The 23,002-nt window shown below is 42.6% G+C and overlaps 2 protein-coding genes across 3 annotated transcripts in view; both read right to left on the reverse strand.

Moving 5' to 3' along the window:
• Positions 1–101: 101 nt before the first annotated feature.
• exosc6 (exosome component 6) lies at positions 102–2,389 on the reverse strand. The gene is made up of 2 exons (XM_033036002.1): positions 2,010–2,389; positions 102–759 (listed from the first exon to the last, which is right to left on the reverse strand). The coding sequence occupies exons 1-2, from the start codon at positions 2,300–2,302 to the stop codon at positions 228–230; spliced, it is 825 nt and encodes a 274-aa protein (XP_032891893.1). The 5' UTR covers positions 2,303–2,389; the 3' UTR covers positions 102–227.
• Positions 2,390–6,311: 3,922 nt separating this feature from the next.
• Positions 6,312–23,002, reverse strand: part of aars1 (alanyl-tRNA synthetase 1) — a 40,088-nt gene continuing 23,397 nt past the window's right edge. For both annotated transcript variants that reach the window (XM_033035999.1, XM_033036000.1), the window contains exons 11-21: positions 21,293–21,437; positions 19,257–19,435; positions 17,954–18,067; positions 16,711–16,917; positions 13,913–14,097; positions 12,048–12,156; positions 10,580–10,693; positions 8,672–8,791; positions 7,651–7,737; positions 7,456–7,569; positions 6,312–6,796 (exon numbers count right to left, since the gene is read on the reverse strand). In XM_033035999.1, the coding sequence (XP_032891890.1) occupies positions 6,611–6,796; positions 7,456–7,569; positions 7,651–7,737; positions 8,672–8,791; positions 10,580–10,693; positions 12,048–12,156; positions 13,913–14,097; positions 16,711–16,917; positions 17,954–18,067; positions 19,257–19,435; positions 21,293–21,437 (1,560 nt within the window). In that variant the 3' untranslated portion in view covers positions 6,312–6,610. The remainder of the gene's footprint in view (positions 6,797–7,455; positions 7,570–7,650; positions 7,738–8,671; positions 8,792–10,579; positions 10,694–12,047; positions 12,157–13,912; positions 14,098–16,710; positions 16,918–17,953; positions 18,068–19,256; positions 19,436–21,292; positions 21,438–23,002) is intronic.

The raw sequence follows: 23,002 nt of genomic DNA on the forward strand, positions 1-23,002 counted from the left end.
CCACAGATGGTGCTTGACCCACTGAGTTCTTCCAGCAGTTTGTTTTATAGTGGAAATTGATCCTGGAATTCTCATATTCAATCCAACAGTTGCTCACCAGCTTAATGATATTAACGAGGTATATTTTATAACTTGAATCATTTCAATTTAGCAAAGACTGGTACAAAAACTTATAAATGTCACGTTAACAAAAGTATTAACTGGAATGTCCTTGATTAAATGGTCATCTATGCTTTACTGACAAACTCAGGGATCTTCCTCTTCACTGATCTGGTTAGACACTGCTGGACCACGGAGTAGAGTTTCTGGCAACCTTCGACACAAGCTTTGATCGCTTCCACTGACGTCTGTTCCTCCCACTCTCCTTTTGACACAAGCCCTGAGATCTGGTTAAGAGTGGGTAGCAGTGCTACAGTTATGCTGCCGTTATCCACACCTTTGGAGCTGGCTGCGTTGAACTCCTCAAGCGCAGTCGGGTCTAAGAGGGAGGTAGCACCACACTGCCTTAAGGAGCAGCCCACAACAACGTCAAACATCTCAATGCCTGCTTCTGCCAGTGCCATGGAGGCACAGGTCAGTGCAGCTGCCAGGGTGGAGCCATCATTCTCCAGAACCATAACATACACGTCAATCTGGGACCTGGGATACTTATGGAGGCAGACAGCAGGCTGCAAACTCTGCTCCATGATCGACGAGTACTCCTTCTCCAGGTTGCCCTGAATCCAAGCAGCTCTTTTCTTGCAGGAGAAAGGGGCAAATCTGGAAAAAAACAAATTAGCAAAGAATTGTCAATATTGGAAAATCTTTCCAGTTATGATTATAAAGTTAGATTCATACAGTACAGAAGCAGGCTCTTCAGCCCAACTTGTCCATGTTGACAAAAGGTCCCATCTAAGCTAGTCCTATATATCTGTGTTTGGCACAATCCCCATCAATCATTTCTATCCATCCACCTGTCCACATGTTATTTAAATGTTGCTATTGTACCTGCCTCAATTACTTCCTCTGGCAACTCACTCTATACCTACTAGAGAATAGCTGGATAGATTGATGGAATAGTCGCAAAGCCCCAATGCAAATTGGAAGAACAGCGGCTCATATTTCACTTGGGCAGCTTACAGCCCAGCAGTATGAATATTGACTTCTCTAACTTAAAGTAGCCCTTGCTTTCCCTCTCTCTCCATCTCTGCCCCATTCTAGTTCTCCGACCAATCTGACTGTGCTCCTGAATAAATGTTACTTTGTATGCTTCCTTGTCACCTTCCACTGGCTAACAATGATCTATTCTACATTTTCCTTTATTCTCATCCCCTTTGATATCTGATTTCCCTCTCCCCTGACACTCAGTCTGAAGAAGGTGCGGCCACGGTGGTGCAGCGGTAGAATTGCTGCCTTACTGCAAATGCAGCACAGGAGACTTAGGTTGGATCCTAACTACGAGTGCTGTCTGTACGGAGTTTGCACGTTCACCCCGTGACCTGTGTGGGTTTTCTCCGAAATCTTCAGTTTCCTCCCACACTCCAAAGACGTACAGGTTTGCAGGTTTGTAATTGGCCTGGTAAATGTAAAAATTGTCCCTAGTCGGTGTAGGATAGCGATAGCGGGGATGCTGCTCGGCATGGACCCGCTGGGCCGAAGGGCCTGTTTCTGCGCTGTATCTCTAAACTAAACTAATAAAAAATAAACTAAAGGGTCTTGACCCATAAATGTCACCCATTCCTTCTATCCAGAGATGCTGCCTGTCCCACTGCGTTACTCCAGCATTTTGTGTTCCCATTACATCCCAGACACATGATCCAATTCCTTACCCCCCCCCCCCCACTAATCTCAGTCCTTACCCACGTGAACCCGCTTTACCCCCGCCCACGTGACCACCGCTTCTCACCCCCCCCCCCCCACGTGACCCAGTCCATTATCACACGAGACCCCCCCCCCATTCATTTACCCCCACACACGTGACTCCACGCTCCCCCTTTCCGTTACCGCGCATTCCCGGTCACGTGTCTCACCTGAACTCGCAGCCCAGGGCGGCGCCGCTCAGACGTCGCTCCTCTTTGCGCTCGATCTCGCGGGGCCCGTACACAGCGCACAGCACCTTGCTCCGGCCGCACTCGGCGTACACCGAGCCGTCCGCCTGGCTCACCAGCCCAGCCCGGGCGAACACGGGCCTCGGCTCGGCGGCGGAACGCCCGTCCGCCCGCGGCAGCAAGGGCTTGGGTTTCGGTTCTGCATCCAACCGTACGAACAGCAGCGGAGATTGCGTTTCATCTGGGCCGCGCACCCGTTTGGTGTCCACCGGCATGAGACTGGGAATACAGCTCTGTCAGCAAGGCCGCAGGAAGAGGCGGCAACGCCGGCAGGAGCGACCAATGCCGTGACGTTCGGCTGGTGCGCCTCCTGGAGGCGCGGAGGATCAAATGCAAACTGCATCTCTTGTCGATCACTCACCATTCCGGGAGAGGAGGGTATATGAGGGGATATTATAGGGTAGGGACATGTTTGGGGGGGGACAAATGCAAAGTAAGTCACAATAGGTAGCTGCATGCGCCGACGATGGATGCCACGGTGTTCTGCTCCTTGCTGTTTTGTATGTGTTGTTCGTTTGTGTCGTCTGAAAACTCTACAAAGATTACTTTCGAGAGGTACTCATTAACATCGGACATACAGTACCTCCAACCATCGTTCCAGATTTCTCTCACTCGCTGGATTATTTGGACATATGTGTTCAAGATGGAGGAGGACTCCTGCAACGAGGGCACACCACACCAGAGCATATAGGGTGATTTCACGAAAGGTCACTGGAGCGTAAATCCCCACGCACGTGACCGAAAATTTTAACTGAGGGACAAGCGTCACTTCCGGTACATGTTAGTGGATGGGAAAACACGCACTTTCACACCCGTTAACAACATCGAAAACGGCCCGGGTTTGAGCTGCAATTAAGTGAGCCGGTTGGGGTGACCGTGAGGAACAGCTACCTAGATTTACAGTCCAAAAAAAAGATAGAAACTTAGGTAAATTCAAGAGTGAACTGAAGGTGTCAAAACAGCGGAAGTTGACAGCGGCCATTTTTCGTGGAGATTTAAAGATCCGAAATATCGGGAATTATCGCGTTTGCTCGCAGCATTTAATCAAAAGTGGCATTATTGACTGTTATCCTTATTCATTTGTTAGATGAAAAGTATTAACAGTTAGAAATCCGTCAGTAAAATAGGGAACCGCTAAAATGGTTAGTTTTTGCGCTGTAAATAAGTGTGCAAGTCGGGGTGACCGTGAGACACAGCTATCTTACTTTAGAGTTCCAAAGAGAAAGAAAAACGAAGGTAAATTCAAGAGTGAACTGAAGGGGCAACAACAGCGAAACTGACGGATTTCTAACTGTTAATACTTTTCATCTAACAAATGAATAAAGATAACAAAGTCAATAATGCCTTACTTTTGATTAAATGCTGCGAGCAAACGCGATAATTCCCGATATTTCGGATCTTTAAATCTCCACGAAAAATGGCCGCTGTCAACTTCCGCTGTTTTGACACCTTCAGTTCACTCTTGAATTTACCTACGTTTCTATCTTTTTTTTGGACTGTAAATCTAGGTAGCTGTTCCTCACGGTCACCCCAACCGGCTCACTTAATTGCAGCTCAAAACCGGGCCGTTTTCGATGTTGTTAACGGGTGTGAAAGTGCGTGTTTTCCCATCCACTAACATGTACCGGAAGTGACGCTTGTCCCTCAGTTAAAATTTTCGGTCACGTGCGTGGGGATTTACGCTCCAGTGACCTTTCGTGAAATCACCCTATTCCTGGCAAACGTATATTCAATAACAAAGTAAGTGGACGAGCTGCAGCTCCTGCGCTAGACTAACAAGGACTTCTCTCGAGCCGCTGCCCTGTGCTTCACCGAGACCTAGTTTTGTGAGGTGGCTGGCTTCCAACTTCACAGACGAGTCCGCGAAGTGGAGGCAGCGGGGAAATCATGAGGCTTAGAATATGCTTCTATAGGGAGGTTGCACGGCAGTCGAAGTCACAACCCGTGACCCATACTGTTGCAGGTACACAAAAATGCTGGAGAAACTCAGCGGGTGCAGCAGCATCTATGGAGCGAAGGAAATAGGTAACGTTTCGGGCCGAAACCCTTCATCAGACCCTTCCAGCATCTGCAGTTCCTTCTTGAACACCCATACTGTTGCCTCTGGAGTACACTCGGTGAGCCCGTCTTCCGTCCCAGCTGACTGATTCCACACTCGCGGACCCCGGGCCGCCTGTCCCCGCGGCCGGGGCAGGATTGGGGTGCCGGTGCACCGCGGTCAGTGACTGGGTGGGCGGAGGGACCAGACTGTCGCCAACTCTGCTGCAGCTGACGGGGATATTGCCAGGTTTTCATTCCCGTGTGTCCGCTTGCCCGGAGCCGCGGCCCCGCTCCACCCAGCCCCGTGCGTGGGTGCTGCCGACCCACAGCCCGTGACAGTGCAGACCACAGGGGGAGACGGGGCGGCCGTGGCCGGACAGCGCTGACCCCGGGGGAAGAGTAGGGGCTGTCCCGAGGGATGCGCTCCTTCGGCAGCTTACACCTTGGTGCTCGGGTTCAGAGAAAAGATATTAGAGCATTTGGTTCAGAGCGCTCAGTCATACTCCACAATTATTTACAGCTCAAAAATTAACAATTTCGGCAGTTTTTAACAGGTAAGAAAGTATGCGTTTCGTTTGTTAACAGTGTATGTGGGAGGCTGCCATGTCCTCCAGAAGGATTGAGCTACGCCCTTTGACCCAAAGACCTTACGTGCAAATTATTTGGGGGGACTTTAACAAAGCTAACCTTAGCCGTGACCTTCCAAAGTACAGACTTCATGTTACCTGCCCCACCAGAGGGGAGAGAACACTTGACCAGTTACACGTTAATCAAGAATGCATATCGCTCTGTTCCCCGCGGGTCTGGGTCTCTTTGGGACGACAGATGGCGCAATGGGCTAAGTGTTCGGCTGGCGACCGGAAGGTGGCCGGTTCGAATCCCGCTTGGAGTGCATACTGTCGTTGTGTCCTTGGGCAAGACACTTCACCCACCTTTGCCTGTGTGTGAGTGATTGGTGGTGGTCGGAGGGGCCGTAGGCGCAGAATGGCAGCCACACTTCCGTCAGTCTGTCCCAGGGCAGCTGTGGCTACAGAATTAGCTTACCACCACCGAGTGTGACTGAGGAGTGAATGAATAATGCGATGTAAAGCGCCTTGAGTATTAGAAAGGCGCTATATAAATCCCATCCATTATTATTATTATTTGATCATTGTCTATTTCACCTTATTTCGACCTACAGGCAGAAACTAAAATCTGCTAAGCATGTGGTCAGAACATTGTGACCTCTGGACCCTCACCAGAGCCAGCACATCTCACAAGCTTGTGGTAAAGATTCAGTGGTCACAAATCTGCCTGGGGATGTAAAGGGAAGAATGATACAAACCAGAGAATAGTTGAAATGAGTGAGATATATTCTAAATGTATACTTAAATTTATTCATGAATCAAAAACTTGCTTAACAATTGCATATGGTTTACGACAGTTTAAACGAGTCATTTGGGAGCTTGCAGAATTCCTTTGCAGTGATTCTGGTATAGCACTTTAAAACATTTCAAAGTAAATTCTTTATCACAAGGATTAATTACAATCAACACCTATTCTGAAGCTAAGAATAATTAGCTCAGACATGACATAAAAGTTTAGTTTATGATTGCATTTTTGTTTACTTTGTGGATAATACTAAGTAGAAGGCTATGGTTTCAAGCCACCCACTCAAGCCCACATTTGTGCCGAATATGATGCCTAGCTGAGCTGAACTGATCTCATCTGCCTGCACATAATCCATAACTCTCAATTCCCTGCACTTCCATGTGCCTATCTAAAAACCTCAAACACCACTATCGTATACTATCTACTTCCACCACCACCACCATTGGCAATGCATTCCAGGATCTGCATATCACCATTAAACTACCCCCCCCCCCCCTCACCTTATGCCCTCTAGTGTTCGACATTTCCACCCTGGAGGAAAATTGTTCCGACTGTCTATGCCTCTCATAATTTTATTAGAAGTTGGTTCACTTGGAGGTTATATTTTGATGAGACATTAAACAAAGTCAGGTGGATGCCCAAGGTCTCATAACACTATTTTAGAAAGTTGAACAGGTATTTGCTGACTATTTCAGAACAAACCTGGCCATTATCACATTGTTAATGAACAAATGGTACCTGTGTGCAAACTAGTAGCCACATTTCTCATATTCCAACAAGTAACGCATGGAGGGTGCTGTGAGATCACAGAAGGAGCTATAATAGTTTGTCTTTATTTTCAGCAAATTACAGCCATTTTTTAAAAGAGCAGAATTTGTGGCCAGTCCCTTTATTTAAACTTAATTAATAGCAGACATTTCAACACAAAAGGTTTGACAAAGGTGATTAGTTACTTAAAAGCCATTTAATACATTTTCTAGACATTCCTTTTTCTTTATATCATTTGGCAGCGTTGTTACGTCAGCTAGCAGGGAGTGGAACATTTTGCCGTCATGGAAGCAGGATCCAACTCCTACACCATACAGTCTTTCAAGTGTTATTTAGGATATTTGTCAGTTTTTGAGGTCTCCTATTTTAAGTTTAGCAAATTCAGTTGCCAGCTTCAGTGCTTTATCAAGATCGTTGATATTTTTCCCCGTGGCTTGAGCAGACATGTCTTTTCCTCCTCCTCTTCCGTCCATTAATTCCAAGATGTGACCAACCCACTCACTGGCTTTCAAACCCCTGCTTACAGTTTCCTGAAAGTTTAGAAACAGAAGGGAAAATTAACTTGTCAGTGAATTTGTGTGGCTTTACACAATGTAGAATAATGCTTGGACATTCAGGCAAAGGCTCAGTTCTGAGTATCAGACCGTGCAGAGAAGGGACGATACTCGTCTATGCCAACTTGGGTATCTCACCTGGGACAAGTAGGTTGGGTGTACCAGATGCCTCCTCATGGTTATGGGATGGAAAACACAATAGAGATCCCCTCTCTTATTAATGATCACCACTCAGAAATGTGCAGGACAAACACAGGCAAGATTGAGCTTGAATGTGATGTACTTAATCGTGGAACAGGGTGCAGAAACTTGCTGGCTGGTCTCATTGGATCATTATTAGAGATTTCAGAATGAACTTGTACCAATTCATAACCCCCAACAGCTTGCACTTCAAACCATGAAATAGCAAGAAAATAGGCCCCTTGGCCCAACTCCTCTATGCTGACCTAAACAATGTGGCTTAACTGTCATCTTTTGGTACTATAATCCTCTAGAATGCACATTTTCTGACAATTGAGCTATTGTCTTGTCGGTATCCATATATACCATGGATTTGATTTTTATTCAGTTCTGAAAACTGAAATCTTAAGATAGATTGAAATCACATACTTTACATTGAACTATCAACAGGTTACCTGGGGTACTTGGCACAAGCACGTGATTGTTCCTGTATCCCTATCTACAGCAAACAACATTGCTGCAGACTGTGGAGAGTGCGACTTGAACAGTTTTAGAGATTCGTTCAGCGCCTGGGGAAAACAACACATGGTCAGGTCCAGTACTGTCCAAAAATTAAATACAGCCGGCACTGTTCATAATGTTCTTCTCACCTTTGCTGGCGCCCCTGGTTCCATTTCCATTACGACTAAAGGCTGGTTTCGATTAGTGTCTATGAACTGTTTGGTTTTCTCACGTACCTGTCAATGGAATCAACAATAATATTATTCTGTTATTTTGTACAAAGCTAATCCAGACAATGGTTCACTTTGGCAAAACATTGCCAATAGAAGTAGTATGCATTAAACGATTCCCAGAGAAATTGAGGCAAAATTTTCTGCACTCTTCCTACACCCTCCAAATGTCACAGAATGCTTCCCATCCTGCCAAATTGACAAATAAAGCAAACCCACACTCAAAATCTAGCAAACAACAAACAGGATGAAGGAAGGGTTTAGTAAGTTTTTGATGAAGTTGGCTAAGAGAATGTTAGGATGTAATAGGATTGTTTACATTCATCATCACAGATCTTTTCACAGGAAGAACATACAGCTTCAACAACGAGATGCTCATAATGCCCTGTGTTTAAATGAAAGCCCAAACAGTTACTACGAGAATTTGAACAGATCAACGGGAAATCCTTTATCCAAATTAGAGTGGATTTCTAAAATAAATCAGTAAGATATGAAAATGCAAGTATAAGTAGGCAATAATTTGCTGCATGACTGGAAAGGAGGACTGATAAGTGGGGTTGATCTGTGAAAGAGGGTTAAAGTTTCTAATCCTGAAGTTTATTTATGCTTCAATTGGATTTGCTTCATCATTTGAAATAGGCAAATCAATTGTTTTCAGCCATACCATGGAAATGGAGATGATAGGTGATCTGCCAAGCATCACGAAGATTCAAGTGCAGATTAATTGAGGTTACCCTCCCAAGACAGGATAATGAAAACCAGTGAACTCACCAATACAGACTATAAAATGTTGTTCATCCAAAGCAAAGGCCAATGACCCAACTGAGATTTATGAGTAAAAACAAAGAGCATCTATTTTCTTACATACAACACCAAAAGTCTTGGGGTGAATGTTATCTTCATTAAAGCAGTACATCATTACCGACAAATAATTTATTACCTTCTTTAGCAACTCTGCTTTACTGGCTCTGTCCAAGTCATCCATAATTTTCTTCAAGGACTTCAGCTTGTCTCTCAGTTCATCCTTCTGCCATTGGGGAATAACTGCAATGCCTATCATCTGGAACAGAACAAGTAAAACAATTAGACTTAATATTGCAAGGAACATAGAACAGTAAAGCACAGAAATAGGCCCTTTGGCCCACAATATCCATACCAGACATGATGCTATATTAAACTAACTTCATTTGTCAGCACATAATCCAGATCACTCCACTCCCTGCATACCATGTGACTATCTACAATGCCAACATCATTTCTACCTCCACAACCATCCTGCCACATTGCATTTCAGGTAACCGCCACGCTAAAAAAACTTGCCCTGCACATCTTTCTTTTTATAATTTTGTCCCTCTCACCTTAAAGCAATGCCCTCTAGTCTTTGATAATAAAAGACTCTTGACTCGACTTGCCATTTTCACCTTGGGGGAAAAAGGTTCTGTCTGTCTACCCTATCAATGTCACTCATAATTTTATTTCAGGTCTCGCTTCAGCCTCCGACTCCAGAGAAAACAATCCAAGTTTGTCCAATCTCCTTATACCCTCCAGTGTAGGCAGCATTTGGCTAACTTACACCCTCTCCAAAACCTCCACATCCTGTAATTGGGCAACCAGAAATAACTGCACACATTACTCCAAATGTGGCCAAACCAATGTTCTATAAAGCTGCAGCATGACTTTCTGACTCTAAACTCAATTCCCTGACTGATAAATGCCATATGCCATTTTCACCACTCTGTCTAATTGTGTTGCCAATTTCAGGGCGCTATGGACTGATATGGGCTTCTCGCTTCTAATGCAAGGTCATTGTCCCCAATACTGACCACTTTTCTGCAAATGCTGTCTGACCTACTGAATATTTCCAGCATTTTCTTTTAGATTTGCAGCATCTGCAGGGTTTTGCTTTATTGCAGCCCATGTTTGATCCTGTACTGTAACCCCAAATAATCACATTTATCTTTGCCAACCACTGATATCTATCATCTCACCACATCTTTTCACAAGTTGTTGGGCTGCTCTATACTTCTAATTCCAGTCATGTGTGGGTAAAATAAACTGTTTTCATAATTAACCATCTTCCCCTTCAACACTTATATATTGCATTACAAATGCAAATATTGTTGAAATATCAGTGACATTTTTGAATTAAAATAGAATCAAAGTGCTGGAAACACTCAGCAGGTCAGGCGGCATCTGTGGCAAGAGAAATAATGGTAACATTTGGGTTTCTGTTTGTACAGACGCTGCCTGACATGTTGAGTGTTTCAATTTTGATTTATTTCAGATTTCTAGCATTATTAATGTTTTTCTTTTTCCTCGGAGGGCTAAGTTTTAGTTCTTATCTCCACCATTTGACCAAAACTGATTACATAGAGTAAGAGTTCTCTCAATCTGGAAGCTAGTTGACTTCCAGTTTTGGCATGTTGCTTTACCCATTCAATTCTTGTTTACTCCATGATCCCATGTGGTGCTGGATTTGTTAAAGCTGCATGCTGATTCAAGTCATCTTTATTGCAATATTCTATAACATAGATTAATGGTAATGACACAAAATAATTTTATGTATCAAAGCTGAAACAAATACTCCAAAAGATAGGCAAGACCATCAGCAACTTCTGCCTAATCCATGAAGATTCCATAGATCAACTACACCCACGGAGTGCAGGGGTTATCTCCTGCTATCCTGCGCAGGGAGCAATTTCACTGTTACGATAATATGATACTGTTGTTACTGAAAATACGATAACACATGTTTTCAACAATACAATTTTTAAAAATCTGTTCAGAACTCTATATTTGAATAATTTAAAAATTAAAAGGAATGTTTGATACGACTTTTTAGATTTACCTCTGTAAGGTCAGCAATCTCTTTCTGGGTCTCCTTACTGGGAGAGATTTGGACTTGGACCTTTGACTGCAGTGCAACAAGAGACTTTTGAAGGGCATCTGCCTTTCTTAGTGCCTACAAAAGATAATGAAATTATCTTACAACTCCAAACATCTGAACTGGTACAAGTGCATTGACTGATAGCAAACTGGCATGTAGGACCAAAGCAACGACACAAGAAGGGAGAGGAGAGACAGGGAGAGGTGGGAGGAGAGAAAGGGGACAGAAACAGACTGAACACCTGCACAGTCACAGCATTTTTGTTTCCCATGGGGGGGGGGGGGGGGGGGAGGAAAGGAACAAGGTAGGTGAGACCATTCATGAGAGCATGTAAAAACACTGGGAGAGTCAGCACAAGATGCAAAGGACATAGAGAAGAGTAGCATGCAAGAAATAGCATGAGATATAGGCAGCATAGAAAAATAATTCTGAATGTTTTACAAAACATACAAGAAACAGCCAATATAGTGTCACATATAAAAAAAGACTGCTTGAACCTTGTGTCTTATCCCAAGGTGGAACATATAGTACTTCAAACATCTTTGTCCTCTGACTTGTAATTCTGGGAAGAACAGTATCCCACTAGTACTTTCAGGAATTGGCATTCTACATGCACAACTGATCACTGATAAACACGGTCCTCAACTCACCGAAGGAGTACGTTTTCCAGCAGAAGTTTGATCATGAGCAAGTGCAAAGCCCAAATGTATCACTGTAAGTGCTCCAACTAGGAGATTTATACTGAGCCAATTAACTGATTGGAATGGCTCATTATTAGTTTTACACCAGTACATTTAAAACTAGGCTACCACAGAAATGATCAATATGCGAGTTCGGTATTCCTTGTCATAGGTCACAAGTGAAAAACACTCGGCAGCCGTGCCACGGCATGGACATAGACTTGCGCCTCATCTGCAGCCAGGATCGATCCCGGGTCTCCGGCGCTGCAATCGTTGCCGAACCGCCACTGGACCATCCCCGTCCCCTCCCGAGTGCCAGAGACGTCGGGAGCCAGATGGGAGCGGCACCCACAGGCAGCGCTAAATCCAACTCAACTCTGCCTGTTAACCTACCAGCCCTGCCTGGACTTATGGGAACGACGGCCCAGGCTTATAGCCAGCGCGGAGAAGCAGGGCTAAATCCAGCTCAACTCTGCCTGTGTCGCCATCCCCTCCTGAGTGCCGCCCCATCCGTAGTTGGGAGTCGGACGGGAACGCAGATGAGGTGCAGGTCTATGTCCAAATCCCATGATTCCTTGTGTTTTTCGGAATTCCGAACTCGCTTATTGGACTTAAAGTGAGAGTTTATGTTATAAAAACCAAAAGCAAGTTTAAAAACAATTTTAAGAAATTGGTCAGATGAAACAAAAGAATCTAAAAATCCAATCACAATCTCTGGTAATAAAAAGTTGTTAAACTCAGCCATCAACCTTCTGAGCTTCTGATCCTGTCACTGCAACTATTCTCCTGATGCCTTTTGCAATAGCTTCTTCTGATACAATCACAAAAGGACTAGCATGGGCAGAGTTCTGCAGATGCCTAGAATAAAACAGATATAATTACCATAACATGCAACTCCAGAAAAAAAAGTCACTTAGCCACATACTCCTTTCTCAAAGTCTGCAATAAAAACATCACTTTATTGAATCAGAATTGCTGAAGGCAGAAGTGTCACAATAACTGTCATTCAACAAAATGGTATTACATTCAGTGGTCTGAAAGACATGTGGAACTATTCTTTGGAATAGCCAATATCTATAATGTTGATTCTAGTGCTAACTTTTGTAATGTAATATTTGAAGAGTATACATGGTAAAAAAACAAAAGGATGCCCAGAAATGAGGCTAAAGATCTTAGTGATGTTTCACTGATGAGCGAGTGGCAGTAATTTGAGGGGGATGCCAATAAGCTATTGTTCAGAATTAAAAAAACTTTTAAATATTATTAACTACTCACTTAGCAAGATTAAGGAGGTATTAGAGAAAGATAGGCACAAAATACTGGAGTAACTCAGCAAGTCACACAGCATCTCTGGAGAAAATAGATAGGTGACATTTCAGGTTGGGATCCTTCGGGATCAATCTGACGAAGGCTCCCGACCCGAAACGTCATCTATCCAATTTACAATTACATTAGGATAAAGGTGTCCAGGAGCAATGGGGCCCCTTTATAACTGGTAATAATGATTCTGTAAATGAACAACTGGCAGATATTCATTGTATGTTAGTATTTACAACAAAGGGATAATAAATACTGAATCAAGGCTGATGGTTCACCAAAATTAACAACGGAGCAAAGCAAAGAGATAACGGTGCAGAAGCAAGATAATGATTATGACCAGATAGGTGACTTCCATCAGATTTTAGAGCGAGTGAGAAAGGTTTGAATTTTGGAGAACCAGTTATTAAATGATATTTATGCTGTAAAGGGCGGCACAGAGGCAGCTGCCGCCTCACAGTGCCAGAGACCCAGGTTCAATCCTGACTTTGGGTACCGCCTGCGCTGGAGTTTGCACTTTCTCCCTGTGACCACATGGGTTTCCTCTGACACCCAAAGACGTGCAGGTTTGCAGGGGAATTGTCCTCTAAAATCTGCCCTAGAGTGTAGAGAGTGGATGAGAAAGTGGGATAACATAGAACTAGTGTGAATGGGTAATCCATGGACTCAGTGGACCAAAGGGCTTGTCTCCATGCTATATCTCTAAACTAAACTGGACATTAACGACCAAAATTATGGGATGGAAAGCTGCATGTAGAAATTACATAAACCAGGGCTGAATTACATGAAATTTAGATTCATTCAATTGACATTTTCAATGCATGGGATAATTTGTGATATTACCAAAAGTTATTGCTGAGACGATAAGGGTTATTGCTGAGTCTAATAAAGGATCTTAACCCGAAACGACACCTATTCCTTTTCTCCAGAGATGCTACCTGACCTGCTGAATTTGTGTCTATCTATTATTGCTGAGATATCTGCTTTTCTTGATAAATTTGAATGATTGTATTAAAAGGACATTATTAAAACAAAAGATCAGTTAATGCTCACTTACAGGTTCAAAGGGCTAAATGGCTTAGTCCCATCCTTATGTTGCCACCGGTATATATTCATTAATAAGTTAATTCTCTCTCTATTCCCTTTTTGCTTGAGTATGCTTCCAGTAATATGTTACACGCTTCACTCAACTGGCAATTATCAATAAGGCATCATTTTATTTTAAAAAACTTGAACAGTTCTCTTATTCTCAGAGCTGTGTGTAACCCCCGTTTTCAAATTCAGGTAACGCACTTACGTTCCACCACAAAATTCCACTGAAGTGACCGAGCCTGCTGGTCCTGATGGGTCGGCTAGCATATCCTCCACAGGAATCCCCACAGACACCACTCGTACTGGGTCAGGATACGTCTCATCAAATACAGCGCGGAGGCCCTGAATAGCTTTAGCTTCAGCAAGGGGAGTATCCTTGGCATAGATTGGCTGGAAGAAAATACTTAGTTGTTACAAATCCTGTCTACTTGTATTTCCTTTCTTGTGCTGCTTGTGTAGTTTCAGAATAAAGAAAAACAATTTTATGCACATAAAGGAAGCTCCAAGTGTATTTCTATTTTCAATCCTGAAAACAAGTTTGATTAGCCATTCCAGATATATCTCACTCATCCAGCATTTGACTTCTTCTCATGATGCTTCAGATGGCTCAGATTTTTTCACCACCTCCAGACCCTTTACCTCCCTCTTCCGGCTGCCACCACTGTCACTAATCATTTCATCCCTTTCAGTCCTTACACTCGCACCAACCTTCCCTTTCATTTTCTCCTGCCCCATTTCCCATTTATTTGCAACCTCAAACCTATTTATTTTCTGATGTTGGAATTTAGTGGGATTTGGAATAGGTTCTGTGGGTTAGACATTGTTTAGTAGGAGGTCCCCAAGTCTCCTACAGTAATTAGACTCGCTTTTCAGGCTTGGGATAATACATGGACGGTTCTTTCCAACTCACACTAGGTATGTTGCAAAACGTACCTGAAGATCGCTGAAAATCTGTCCCAGCCCGTTTAGAGGGGGGCGGATTTAAAACGCGATCCCTAGGCTGTTCAAATCGAGGTTTTTCAGCCTAGTTAATTATTAACGAAAAATCGCTGGAAGATTCCGTCGCTTGAGCTATTGTTAGTTTTAAGGGCTTTATTTAATTGTTATAGTAGGTTAAAAATTAATCTCTAAACCCGCGACCGCGGGCCAGATCTCATACAGGGAAAAACGGAAGGTAGGCTGTTTATTTTTACGTTAAAAAGGGCTTCTTAAGATCCCTTTATACAAAGTTTAATGTTGCGAGTAGCTAATTTGGGGCCCATTAAATCCCGCAGTATTTTTCTGGGCATTTGAGGGCACAAATCTACCGCAATGTGAACGTTCTAAACCAGCGCGTTCACAGGATCCCACTGGAAAGCTGATTTAAATGGACATTAATTTACAGCAATTGAACACTAAATTCCTTCCATTTGGCCTATAAATTAATGTAAATGAGATTTAAAAATCATGTTTTATTGTGAATTATTTGTGAATATTATTTGGACACTTAGGCTATTTAAAAATGTTAATCATTTATTAAGAAATGGATAGATGTTTAGATCTAGTAATTGAAGTTTGGAATTAGCTACAATTGGGTAACTAACTAATTATATGCTTTAATTTCAGGTCATCCAAGTAAGATTATTTTATATTTGTTTCAGAATGCTTCAATCTATGATAACTGAAAATTTCATTCAGTTCTCTTAATTTTTAAGAAAGTTATGGGCTTTTGACTGTCCACGATCACAGCTTTTTTGTTATGTCCATAGAAAATCAATAGGGAACAAGATGCTAATTTCCGAGTATGAAAATGGCCATAACTTTTTAAATACTTGAGATATGAAAGTGAATTAGGTGTCAAATTAAACTTCTTTTTATGCTTTATCTGATGGGATAAATTGCAGACTTGATTTTTAAAATCTCAGAATTTTGTAACATTGCTACTCACACTACTCTGTCCGCTTTCCTGCACATTTGTACTACTACTCCCACTGGTGTGCTATTCCTCATGTTAGTTATTCTATGGCCTCTCTTAACAAAGCTAATAGTGCTTAATAACTGGTATAATGTGCAACTGAAATAACTCATATCCATTTGATATAGGGCCTGTACACTAAGATAGTAAACCCCTCCACCCCATATAACTGCATTTGAAATAAAGCTATTACTGCAACTTCAAGAAAATATTACACTGGTCTCCCACCCCTGAAAATAACATGGGAACAACTCATTAACACCAACATACTTTCACACAGGTGCAGTCACTCCATGGTTCAAGTCATTACTGCTCACATGACTGTACCCGATTCACAGAAACAAATCTAGAGCAAAACTAAGCAATTTGGAATCAACCCCACTGAGACCTTTCCCCCCCACTGTCACACCCATTTCCTAATTTGAACACAGGAAATAAGTGAACTACTACCTGGGGACTCAAGATTGCCTCACTTTTCAATATGACCATGGCTGATCATCTCTTAATTCATAGATCTTTCCCTCAGGAAGTGGAGACTTCAATGTGAATTCTCCAATTTCAGGTAGAAACTCTCCCCATTTCTCATCTGCCTAATTTCCATCCCTACCCCATGCATGCCATTTTCTCACCTCTCCCCGGCCTCATCACCTATTTCCTTCCAGCCATTCCATCTGCTCATCACTCTGGGTCACACAATTTCTTCCCACCCCTTCCTGTTCCTTCACTCCCTCCGGTCCTAGATTTCACTCTCCCTGGTTCTACATTTCACTCCCCATCTTCCTTTCTCATCAGATCTCACCATTTCCCCCTTGTTTCTTCTCTACCTCCTGCCTTGGTTACTTACCTCCACTCTTCTCTTAACCAATCTGATTTGTCTGCCATTCAACCCCTCCTCACCTGGATCCACCTGTTACTTGCCATGTGTTGCCCCACCTCCTTTCCTCATCTCTTTCTTCCAGTTTCCCTCTCAACCCTAAACATCATCTCATCCATTTCCCTCCATGGATGCTGTCTGACCTGTCGTGTGTCTCCAGCAGTTTGGACTTTACCTTGGCATCCTGAATCATCTTGTTTGTTATCTCTTCACATTGTTTGATCTCCTGCGTGCTCATTGCTCCTTTGGCTGTGAAATCGAAACGCAGTCTGTCTGGTGCCACAAGAGAGCCTCGCTGGTCAGCCTCACCCAGCACCAATCGCAGAGCAAAGTTCATCATGTGTGTGCTGGTGTGGTTGCTCATGACAGTTCGCCTCTTGGCCTGGTGCAAAAGAAAGCATTTTGATGATAAGGTTCATCCAAATATTATCATGTCACAGTTCACACCCCTAACTACACAAAAAGACTAATAAAGTGTTGAACTTGAAATATACATCAAATTATGAGATTTTAAAACCAAAAGCAAAATAATGCCAATATTGGAAATCTGAAATTCAAAACAAAAACAAAGTTGTTCAGCAAGCCAGGGCAACACAGTGGCACAACTGGTAGAGCTGCTGCCTCACAGCTCCAGCGACCAGTTTCATTGCGACCACGGATGAACATCTGGGAAGAACGGAGGGGAGGCTGGCTGGACTATGGTGCCTTCCTCACCTTGGTGCCATTTATGTTATGTTGTGTCGTAGACTTTCTGTGTTTGTGCTTTTTTTTTTTTTTCTTCTTTTTTTAAAATTCAATTTTATTTTTAATATGTTTTATTATTTATTAATTAATGTATTTATTTTTATGATACTGCCTGTAAGGGAAATTCATTTCGTTGTCTCTAATTGAGACAATGACAATAAATTGAATACAATACAATACAATAGTGTGAATGGACTCAGTGGGCCAAGGGGCCATGTTCCATGTTATATCTCTAAACTAAAAATAATCTGGGAAGACAATGAAACAGTTAATATTTGAGGTTGGTGACCTTTCATCAAAGGTAGGGTAGGGATGGACAATGCCCTTTGTATGAAGACAAAACTATGCCGCATAAGCACTGTAAAGTGACAATTCCACCAGTGAGTTTGTGGGTAGATGCATCTTCAGCAGATAGATCGGCGAGGGCAACATCATATAAAAGTGACAAGCAACTCAATGTTACCCTTGGAGTGAATGGTGATATTTGTCATTTGCTTTCCCCGGCATAAAAGAGACATTGCAAGTGTACAGTATAGGAAAGAGGAAGTAGAAATCCCTGGCTTACTGAAGAACAAGTAGCAAGTAGTAAATAAAAAGTTAGATGCTACATCCCAGTAACCGCATGGGAAGTGGCTGTGACCATATCATTTTAAACCCCATCAAAAAGTTATTACCTCATCAATGAATAGATGAACTTTATATCCCACTTTCAGTTGTCCATAAACCGTTCCGATGTGTAGGATATAACCGCCTCGTACCTGTACGTTTTTCACTGTGAACTCAGTTTTCTGCGAAGAAATGAGTATAACCGAATTTAGGATAACTTTAGGTTCAAATGACTATCATCATGAATGCAAAGTAAAATTAGAAAGGTTGCACATAGAAGATTTCATGGTGCCAATCACCATGAAATTGGCATTGACGATGTAGAGCAGTGTTATCGAACACAACAGACAGTTTGTGCACTTCAGTATGGATCCAATGCATCAAAAATCACATCTAATTCCCAATCAAGGTTCAAACATGAATTACGGACTAGGTCACAGCAGCAGGAGGTGATCAAATTATTGGATAAAAACACCAATAATTCATGTCCTTAAGATAAACTTATCATTAGGCCCCCTTCGGTCATGGCTGACCATGGGTGTCTCCAGGGTGCTATTCCCTATATGGAGGACCCTGTGCGTGATTTTGTTTAACGTGGGGAGACTGGTGAATAGACAGCCAACCCACGTCCTTGACAGATCTGGGTCAGGATCAGTGGCATGGAGTCCAAGACGACCGGAGACCTTTTTTGCTGCAGCCTTCATCCGCCTTCCCAGCCGTTGTGACGCTCCCCTAAGGTCAGCCATCGTCCTCTGCCTGTTCCACCGTTGAGATCTTAGTTGGATTGCTCTTTGTCAGAGACCTCCCCCTCGGCCTTACCGCCATGGGTGGCCCTACCAGGAGCATAGCTCCAGACGGCATCGCTCTCAGGATCTCAGGTCCACACAAGCTTCTCCACCACGACAAGGTGACAATCCACGGAGATAAACAAGGTGAGAGAAAAGAGTTAAAAGGTAAAATTACAAGTTCAATTCTCTCATTATCCATATCACTACCTAGCTGTGGCTGCCTTCAACAGCAAAGGGCTGTTGATGGGGAAAACAGATTCCAGCTCCTAAGTCTTAACAGCGCGTGCGACTCCTGAACTTTAATGGATAGAATCAAACTAGGATACTCCCCAAAACTATTTAGATAGTCCTACTCTTGATCAACGGCATGCAATGCATCAGGTTTACCTCCGTCACTCATCCTCCAGTTTACCAAATGACAGTGAGTCTACATGAATTTAAGGGTAAAAGGACTAGGTCACCACTATTCAAAGGAGCATGGAAAATAAAATTGTTCAGTTTGAGGTGGGGCAGAGATATTTCAGCTACCCAGGAGAACTTAATCTTATCTCTCTCTAAATGTGGAAACGAGAAAATTCCTTACATCTTCACTGTTGTCATCCTCCTTTATCAAGTAACCTTCGTCATAAATCTGTCCACCTTGCTCAGCGTAGAAGCACGTGGCATCCAGCAGCACACCACAATCCTGACCTGTATTCACCTCCTCCACAAACATTTTTTCCCTGCGGATTGCTTTCACCGTGGCCTCGACAGACTCAAAAGCTGCAGAGAAAGTCAGGACCTGTTAGCCACTCACAGCAACAATACGGAATAACAAACATCAGTTAAATACAGACACGCTATCAATTTCCATTAAATGCTGTATCCTCCATTGAAACAATTGCAACGCAATCGGACGATATGGTGACGCAGCAGTAGCATTGCTGCCTTACTGCGCCAAAGACACGGGTTCGATTCTGACTACGGGTGCTGACTGTATGGAGTTTATACGTTCTCCCCATGACCTGCATGTGTTTTCTCCGGGTACCCCGGTTTCCTCCAACACTCCAAAGACGTCCAGGTTTGTAGGCTAATTGGCTCGGTGAAATTGTAAATTGTCCTTAGTGTGTAGGATAATGTTAGTGTATGAGGATCACGGGTCGGCGCCGACTTGGTGCGCCGAAGGCCTGTTTCTGTGCTGTATCTTTAAACTAAATTAAGAAACATTGTTTCTCCATTTCCACCCACAGATCCTGCCTGACCCTCTGTTCTTCCAGTAGTTTGCTTTCAGCATCCATAGGCTCTTGTGTCTCCAGTTTACAGTAGATACTCGAGCAGGAAATACTGCCAATGTGCTTGCACAACACCATGTCATATTTTTCTCTGCAGTAAGCTGAAAGGAACCTAAATGGAAAATAAATCTCAAATTCCTTTAGAGTGCAAGTTGCCAGTTTGAGGGTACAGTCAATTATAAGACCAGTAATGATTGAGGGTCTGATGCATGATGTTTACATGTGAAGCATTCAACTGAACTATTCAAGCCTGTGTTAAGGATTCTATATTCATTTCAGTTGCCAGACCATGGAAGCAACCAGGCAACACACTATAATCAAGGAAAATTAATATAATGGAAATAAGTTGAGAAATAAAAAAATGTTTCTCATATCACAGATGATGAAACCCTACCTACCATTTTGAACATTTTGTTTTATTGAGCAAGTTAATAAAAAATCGAGAGTAAAAACTAGTGCAAGAAAAAAGCTGCTATTAGAGAATAAAGTTTGATGAAAGAGTGAGGTGTTATGTATTTAATTAATTTATCAAATGGACAGGCTCATTGGATGGAATTATTTCAAAATAGTATCCCAGAGATCACAATACAACAAAAAAATTAGCAACAAGCACTTCCAGGTTTGGAACCATGCTGATGGTGGGGCGGAGAACGTCAGTACCAATAGACCAGCCTTAAATCACTGTTCTCTATAGTAAAGGAAAGCAGCAGTTCAGCCCACACACTGATTCTGTACCAAGAACAATTTTGTGCTGAGTAATTCAACTGTCCAGTTCACATAAAACATTTGTCATCTGCCGAGGATGAATTTGCATTGAGAGTTCAAAGGTGAAATGATAATGTGCAACTTGGACTGCCTGTGAATGCCTAAAATACATGTTTTATCATGAAGGTTGAATACGCTTGTAGTCTAATTCTACATGGCTGGTTTCACAGAATGCAAGCAAGGCTCCCGTATTGCAGATTCTGCCAAATGACATACAAAGTTCAACACTGATCCCTGTACTGAACTAATGGAATTAGGTTCAGTTAAGGTGACAGGTAACAACAACACCACTTAGATTGTGCGGATATAATGGTGGTGACCAGTGGTGCAGAGAATGCGAATGGAAAATGAGCACCATTCCAGTAAATCCCACAAGTTAATCAACATTCCCATAATTGAGCTTGTAGTTTTTACCCAAGGTACTTATGACATTTCAGAGGCCTCAAACTCAAATGGAACTCCTCTACAAGGACATCACCAGGTATGACATAGACAATGAGAATTTAACTGTCTCTGCCCCTCCACCCCCAGATTGGCATCCTTGAAAATAATTTCTAAGTTAAAGAAATAAAGTACAATTCACCATAGTTTCCGTCATCATCTGATTTATAGTTGTACTTTGATGAGTCATTAGTGACCTCGAAGCCCTTAGCGTGCAGTTCATCAATTGCATAGATGTCTAACATGATGTGATCATCATCGCCTGTACCTTTAGCCTGAGATTTCAGCTGCAAATTTAAAATATTAATATGTTATTTCTGAAGAACGACAAAGCACAGGTTTGAATTTTTTTTCAGGAAAACACCCTAAACACTTGATGTTAGTAGATTAACACCGCCAGCACCATCCTAAATAATTGGCAAGAAACTGACAAAAACAACATGTGATACAATACTTCTCAGTGCATCTGAGTTATTACTTAAGTCATACAGATACGAAATGTCAGTTTAAATAATTTAGACTCGGCTCTGTTTGCTCAGGTTAACTTCCACTAAACTGCTACAAGATAAACTCTGGTAATCTAAATGTTCTATGTTTAAAATATTCCTTCACCTGAAGGAATTTATTAACCCAATTCAGATCTTCTGAACCTCAGTTCATGTTAAACTTTATTATGCTAATTTGTTACTCAAATCTACTTCATCCCCATACTCCTACTTTAGAAGGGTAAAACATTTTCTGAATGATGCATTTCCTAAGAATCATGTTAAAATACAGGGACAATTACCAACCAGTTTTAAAACTGTTCAACTTTCCTCCTTTACAATTTGATGTTTGAAGTTTTGTATTAAAATAAATCACCCATTATTCCTAATTTGTTTAGAGCTATTTTAAATGTAGGTATTTTCTGAAGTATTCACTTTGTAGCTTTCACTACACTATACATCCACTTCATTTACTTCTGAGCTACCCGTGGCAAATGTGCAGCAATTTTGACATAGAGTCAGAGTGATACAGAGTGGAAACAGGCCCTTTGGCCCAACTCGCCCACAATGTCGAAGCTACCCTAGTCCCACATGCCTGCACTTGGTCTCTATCCCTCGAAACGGCCCGAAACGTCACCTATTTCCTTCGCTCCATAGATGCTGCTGCACCCGCTGAGTTTCTCCAGCATTTTTGTGTACCTTCGATTTTCCAGCATCTGCAGTTCCTTCTTGAACACTATCCATGTACCTGTTTGTTTCTTAAACGATCGGATAGTCCCAGCCTCAACTACGTCCTCTGGCAGCTTGTTCCATATACCCACCACCCTTAGTGTGGAAAAAGTAACCCCTTGGATTCCTATTAATTCTTTTCCCCTTCACCTTGAACCTATGTCCACTGGTCCTCGATTCCCCTACTCTCGGCAAAAGACTGTGCATCTACCCGATCTATTCCTCTCATGATTTTGTATACCTCAATAAGATCTCCGCTCATCCTCCTGAATAGAGACCCAGCCTACTCAACCTCTCCCTATAGCTCACACCCTTTAGTCCTGGCAACATCCTCGTAAATCTTTTCTGAACCCTTTCAAGCTTGACAATATCTTTCCTATAACATGGTGCCCAGAACTGAATACAATATTCTAAATGCGGTCTCACCAACGTCTTATAAAACTGCAACATGACCTCCCAACTTCTATAATCAATACTCTGACTGATGACGGCTAAAATGCCAAAAGCCTTTTTGACCACCCTATCTACCTATGACTCGACCTTCAAGGAACCATGCACCTGTACTCCTAGTTCCCTCGGCCCTACATCACTACCCAGAGGCCTACCATTTACTGTGTAGGTCCTCCCCTGGTTCGATG

This window comes from Amblyraja radiata, chromosome 17, assembly GCF_010909765.2.
Source record: "Amblyraja radiata isolate CabotCenter1 chromosome 17, sAmbRad1.1.pri, whole genome shotgun sequence".
Lineage (NCBI taxonomy): Eukaryota > Metazoa > Chordata > Chondrichthyes > Rajiformes > Rajidae > Amblyraja > Amblyraja radiata.